Source organism: Octopus bimaculoides, chromosome 5, assembly GCF_001194135.2.
Source record: "Octopus bimaculoides isolate UCB-OBI-ISO-001 chromosome 5, ASM119413v2, whole genome shotgun sequence".
In the NCBI taxonomy this organism is placed as follows: Eukaryota; Metazoa; Mollusca; class Cephalopoda; order Octopoda; family Octopodidae; genus Octopus; species Octopus bimaculoides.
This window is the reverse complement of record NC_068985.1, coordinates 51726975-51734227: the sequence shown is the minus strand read 5'-3', so window position 1 is coordinate 51734227 and position 7253 is coordinate 51726975. Positions and strand designations below refer to the sequence as shown.

The 7253-nt window shown below is 36.0% G+C and overlaps 1 protein-coding gene across 1 annotated transcript in view; it reads left to right on the top strand.

Moving 5' to 3' along the window:
• The window catches only part of LOC106875702 (F-actin-capping protein subunit alpha-2), a 55186-nt gene that overhangs the window by 24744 nt on the left and 23189 nt on the right, over nucleotides 1–7253 (top strand). The window contains exon 3 of the mRNA XM_014923948.2: nucleotides 5072–5135. Within this exon, the coding sequence (XP_014779434.1) occupies nucleotides 5072–5135 (64 nt within the window). The remainder of the gene's footprint in view (nucleotides 1–5071; nucleotides 5136–7253) is intronic.

Genomic DNA, 7253 nt, shown 5'->3' with positions numbered 1-7253 from the left:
ACACACACACACACACACACACACACACACATATATACATACGACAGGCTTCTTTCAGTTTCCATCTACCAAATCCACTCACAAGGCTTTGGTCGGCCCGAGGCTATATGGAAATTGTTTTTTAAGAATCCATCAGGAAAATGTAATGATGATTACCTCTGGACTTTATGGAGGGGTGCCTGAGGACAGTATTCCCATGACTATACTCCGGAATAGTGGGTGGCAAAAATAGATGGATGGATGGATGAAAATTGAAAATGATGGTGAATGTGGTCAAAACAAAATTATTTATAAAAATTGTATTTGTTTTGACTCTTTAAATTCTGATTTCAGATCCAGCCAAAGTCAACCTTAGCTTTAATCTTTCTGGGGTTGATTAAAATATAGTACTAGGCAAATACCAGAGTTGATATAAGCACCTGCCAGCTCCCTCCCAATGTCTGACCTTGTGTTTGTTAGAAACAGTTATTCTTGCAATCATTTTTTTTCTTTTATCTTTTACTTGTTTCAGTTATTCAAGGACACTGGTTTGAAGGGTTTTAGTCAAACAAATTGACCCCCAGTAGTTATTTTTTAAAGTTTGGAACTTGTTCTATTGGTATCTTTTGCTGAACTGCTAAGTTACAGACATAAACATACCATAAATTATCAAGCAGTGGGGGTGACAAACACACACACACGCATATAGGATTGGCTACCGCATAGTTTCTGTCTACCAAATTCACTCACAAGGCATTAGTTGGCCCAGGGCTAGTAGAAGACACTTAGTTGCAAAACAAGCTTCTTAACTACACAGCCATTCCTGCTTATTAAAATTGTCTAAACTGGCTCTTTGTTCTTAGTTCAGGACCTTTCCGCGGTCAACTTTAACTTCATTCTTCTGGGGTCATTATAATTAAACACTTCACTTCGACCCACAAATTTCTAGCCATGTGTCCTTATTAGAAACAATTATTCTTTTCATGTCCACAACTGTGAACAAAGTTCATAGTGGTCAACTCATTAGGTCTTACATTTGAATCTACAGTATGTGAGTATGTGTTAAATCAATAACAAACACTCCACATCAGTCATGAGCAAACTGTAGTCCATAGGACTTTCTGACTGGCACACCTTACAAAAAAATTACCTTGAATATTTTTTTATTAGTATTGCATTTTGTCTGATGATGAGCTATGTCTCATGTTGCCTACTGCTTGAAAAAAAATGTCCATGCCTGCTCTTTATGGTTGTTTGATTTGCTTGAAATAGTAGCTAGATTTCCCATTAAGTCACACCTCAGTATTTAAAAACTACACAAAATAAAGTAGTCCTAACATCCCTGAAAGGATGTGGTCGTAATTGCTAGCATGTCTGTTTTGATCATAAATCTGTTGGATTAGGTTTGATCTGGGACTAAACAATAACTGCTGACGGTTTAATTATTTCAACAGGACACTTACTCTGCATTGTATCAGTTCATGTTGCCATTGAAGAAATAGATGACAAAAATTACCTGTGAGTGTTTTTCTAGATTGACTGTATCCTATATCTATACAGGAGTGGCACATACATAATTGCATCAAGGCACATGCGTGCCTGTGTTGTAAGAATTTTGCTTCCCGACCATATGGTCTTGGGCTCAGTCTACTGTGTGACACCTTGAGCAAATGTTTTCTACTATAGACCTGGTATAACAAAAGTCTTGTGAGTGTATTTGGCAGACAGAAACTGAAAGAATCCCATTGTACATATATATATATATATATATATGAGTGTGTGTGTGTGTATGTGTTACTGTCTTCCCAGTCTTCTGTGAAAATATGTCTGATCATGGGGGAAATGTTACCCCATTAGGAATACTTTGGTCAGACATACATATGTGTAGCACTATTCATGTAACAAGTTTTCTACAACCGGATACCCAGCCAGCTTAAATACCAAAGGGTTAAAAAGACAGCCAAAAGGTTTAAGAAGTGGCTTTTTTTCTAAAGACAAGTTAGAAACTATATATAAATGTATATATTTAAATGTTGAGCTGAATGTCTGGAATCTGACTTTAAGCTAGCTTATCTACCAAAGTGACATGTTTACCAGCACCACCCTTGGAAGATAACCATAATAGTTTCGGAATATTTGTCATCACCACCACCACCACCAACCATCATCATCATTGTAGAAATATTCCTCAGCATGTCATTGTAGTTATCATCACCAAGTTATATATCCATCCTTCTAGTACCACTATGTCTATTATGTAATTGTTATTTAGTTGAACAAATTGGTCCATGCATTTTTCGTACTCTGCCTCCTCTTATCACCTACAGACAGAATGAAAAAGTCATTTCACCTGTCTACTATGACTTGATCTGTTACAGCAGGTATCAAATTTCAATGTGCTACTGTGTCTCAGTGTCGGGAGGAGAAAATGTTATGTGCTTCCCTCAAATTATTGTCAATTAATGGTCCACTTTTCCAAGCTTCCATTGATCAGTTGGAATTTGTTGAAGTTGATTTTCAATGGCTGGATGCTCTTCCTGTCACTTGTATGAAAGTATTGCTCATTTACAATCATTACTTGATGGCAAGACAAGGGTGTAGACTCTCTCTCTCTCTCTCTCTCATACATACCCACACGATGGGCTTCTTTCTGTTTCCATCTACCAAACCCACTCACAAGGTTTTGGTCAGTTGAAGGCTATAGTGGAAAATACTTGCCCAAAATGCCATGCAGTAGGACTAAACTTGAGACCACATGGCTGAGAAGCGAGTTTCTTAACCACATAGCCATGCCTGTATGTTGAATCAAAATGGTACTGGACTCATGATTTGAGTTAACTCCTTATGTATGAAAAGTCACAGCAGCAGTTTATTAGTTAGGTTGTATCTTAGATACACAAGTCTAACTCTCTCAATTATACATTTTAGCATTTAAAAAAAGGGTTAGGATTACAACTTTGTTTCTCTTTCTACTAATTCTGGTGACAGCCAATGTAATGAGATAGTGGGAACATGTAGATGCTACTGCTACTGCTCCTACTATTGCCATTCTTGAGCAGATCTATAGCTTGAAGAAAGTCAAGCAAATATTTGAGTGCTATCTTTAAGTGCAGTGCCTATGTCTGCCTTAAGTCAGGTCTGCAACTAGAGTGCATAATATTGTGCAGTAGTATTGTGCATTGGCAAGTTGTGTTGTATAGGAGTGCAGTGGATAATCTTACAACTCAATTACAAAATATACCAATCTTCAATCTGGTTTGACACCACAATTGAGTAGTTGTGGTAATAGTATGCACTACATTTTGATAGCTATCAGAGTATATAGTATGCAGGAAAGCAGTGTATACAACCATAGATTTGTCAATTTGGATACGCCATGCTTCAGTGAAGCTACATTATGCTGTTTATATTACTGTCCTGGTTGGCTTAGTAAATTATAAGGAAATTGTACCTTGTATGTGTGTGTGGTGCAGTGACACAAATTATTGTAAAAACAACGGAATTTGGCTCACTGTGGATCAAGTGTTCTATGTTGATTTTGGGGGCTGCCATGTTTGCAGCTACTCAGTAACAGTAAACTAGCAATACATCATTTTAATTTCATGATAGTCTGTCATCATTAACAGGTATGACTAACTGACTGTCTAACATCCAGGTGTTTGGTAAATTTGGTAAAGCTAAATTTTGTCTCGTATGACACCATGTTGCCCTCTTCCCTTTAGTCTCTCTTTCCTTTCCTATCCTCTTCTTTCTGTCTATAGTAGACTATGATATTGAAGTAGTTCTGATGTTCTATTTGTTGCTACGACTTGCATATTATTAAATTTTTGGTTTATATATATATATATATATATATATATATATAATAGCTCTGCTTTCCTCATAGTTATATTTATGCTGTATTATTATATCCACCCTTTATAATTAAACCAGTCAGAGTAATACTGACCCCCTATCCTCTTCTCTCTCTTTCTCACTCCTACTCCTGTCACTCCATTTGTAATTAGAAGTAAAAGTGTTTTGTTGTTAGTCTTCATGTAATGAGCCATGACTTGGAATTTTCTTATAATTTTGTGTTGAAAGATTGGTGTGTTGGAAATGTAATCAGTCTGTGCTGTGTATGTGTGTTTGTGTGTCTCTTTTGTAGTCTCACATGTACATAGTGTATATTAGTATCTTTTTATGGTCCTACACAAACATGATATCATTTGTAGTCCTACAGGTTCATAGTGTGTGTTAGTATCAAGTGTAGTCTTACATCTACATGACACAGTTTTAGTTGAGTTATTATTAAATATATGTATTGTCTATTATATTTTTCTTTTCATTTTCGCTACAACTACTTTTTAAAGATAAGGATAGTGTGCAGAGTACTGGTTGACTGAATGATTAGCATATTTTAATGACATAGAAAATACACTCTTTTGTTTTTTGCATTGCAAAACAAACAGAAGAAAAAAAGGACTTGGAAATTACCATACATCTTTCATGATGCTAGTTGAGTTGTTGTGGTTTTCTTAGGGTTAACTGATGCCAACCTTTATGAAGATTTAATGGCTGTCAGCAGTGTCGGGTATGGTATGATTATCATTATGGTGTGTGTCACATGAATAATCACAGGACAGTGAAAGGGAAGAGTATTGTGTAGTGTACTACAATAATTCTTGGCATAATAGGTGGCCATTGTGTGGTGATTTTGCTCAATGACAGTGGGTATGAGCATTCTGTTGGCTTACCCTCACTAATAATTTTGTCTGATAATAGGCATTTAGGGCGTACCTACTGGACACTGCCTGATCATATAGATGGAGCTTTGGCAAGTATATAAAGATTTTTTTCCTAAAATTAGATTTTTGAAGTCAGGGTATGTCTTCCACAATGCAGCATCTACCATGCTGCAAAATATGGTACACAGAATTCCCTTGACATGCTATACAAGATTGTGGCATGGTAACATAGAGAAAGTACATCTGGTAGATGACATTTCAAAAATCAATTTATATATATTTATGTGTATGTATGTGTGTATACAAATATATGTATGTATATCCACATATATTTATTTATATGTATTCTCTTTCTTTCCATCTAGCTGAAGATAATATCAAATTTCATCATACATGCTCCTCCTGGAGAGTTCAATGAAGTTTTCAATGGTATGTTAAATATTTTTCTTCAATTCTTTCTTTCTTTCCTTCAACTACGCATAACCTGTTCACAGCATTGATTCCATATTCCATTTTGCCCTGTCTGTACTCCTACCCCATTCTATTTAATGGGTTTTTGCTATCATTGTTATTTTTGGACTTGTTACTTGAATTTTTACATTTCTCACTTTCCATATATTTTTGAGGGAAAATATGTACTTAACTTTTTCTGAGTGAAGTTTACTTGAAATAGTCCAGCAGCTTATCCTCGAAAGATTTGACTTCAAAGTTTTGCATACTCTAGAAATTTGTGTGAAAGTCATTTTTCTTTCTTTAATGTCTTCTTCTCCAGTTTTATAAACTCTTTTACCAGTTACTTGTTGGGGCACAGCCATTTTGCATTATATATATCAAATTCGATGACTGGCTTCTGTGCTGGTGGCATGTAGAAAGCACCATTCGAGCATGATCGTTACCAGCGTCGCCTTACTGGCACATGAAAAACATTCAAGCGAGGTCGTTACCGGTGCCCCTGGACTGGCTCCTGTGCAGTAGCATGTAAAAAACACAATTTGAGCGTGGCTGTTGCCAGTACTGCCTAACTGGCCCTTGTGCCGGTGGCACATAAAAGCACCCACTACACTCTCTGAGTGGTTGGCGTTAGGAAGGGCATCCAGCTGTAGAAACTCTGCCAGATCAGATTGGAGCCTGGTGCAGCCATCTGGTTTGCCAGTCCTCAGTCAAATCGTCCAACCCATGCCAGCATGGAAAGCGGACATTTAAACAGTGATGATGATATATATATTGTAGTAAATCTGTGAGTTAGCAGCAATTTGTTCTGTGTAGCTGTAAGGAATAAAAATCACACACACAAAATAAAGATTGTGAGACAAGAAGACAAACAAATGATATATGGGTTCAAACAAGCAAAACCACATGGCTGAAAAATGTAAAGTGCAAAAGCAGCAATGAAGGAAGTGCACAGTGAAAATAAACACATCAATTGAAGAAGCAGTGTTTCATGTGATACCTCAAGAAAAAGAATGAGAGACAAGGTGAAAAGAAAAAAATGTTACCATATTTTACAACATCTGTATATATGGCACTCTTAGAGTAAAAATGCAAAAATTTAGTATTCTATATTTTTCTTTTTCTCTTGCTTCTCTTATTCCTTCTTTTTGATTAATGATAACACCCAAAAACTTAGATTCACTTTCTTTCATTGCTGTGTTTATTTTCATTATTTTTCTGTTGTTTGCTTGCTTTGTATTTGTGCACTTTTTCAATCATGTGATTTGTTTGTGATGAGAGAGTGTCACACAGCTCTGAGGATATAGCATGATAGTTTGAGCATGTAATATAAGGATATAGTGCGATATAGTTGTCTGTTAAGTATGATATATTTTGACATGAATACATGTATGTGGTGTTGTGCTGCAATCTGTACATGCTTCTATGAAGCAGTCCAAGCATGATGTATACGACATAGTGCAGACATCTGAATGTTTGTATGTTTTATGTTGTGATGGCCTGAACATACTGTGAAAGGGGTAGTTTAACACTCAAGATTTTGAGTGGAATTCCAAATATTTTCAGTGGTCCATAGTGTGGAAATCTGTTTTTTTTTTTTTCTGTGAATTAAGTATGATGTGATAGACAGAGCATGGTTGCAGGATTTAGGTATATTCTTGCATGTTGGGATTTATTGTGGTTAGTAGTGTTGCTGTTGAGTCATGATTTAATGTGTGAATATATTGTTAGAATGTGCTTTAGTATCAAGTCTCTTTATACATAAGACTGAGTCTAAAGAGACCTATATTATTTAGTAAAATTGGCAAGAAAAGTGAACTTGTTGTAGGGAGTGAATAACCTCCCCACAGCAAATGGGGGAAATCAGTGTTTTGGACAAAGCCCTTCTTCAGGGGAAAGTTGATGGGAGGATATAAATCTGCAGCCTCTTTAATTTCACTCCTGTCTGTCAACTTTTTTCTGAAGATGGACTCAACTTGAAACATTGGATTTGCTACTCCCCAAGGCAAGTTCACTGTACTCTTTTTGTCAGTTCATCACTATCTTTATATATAAATATATATATATAGAATATATATATATATATATATATATATA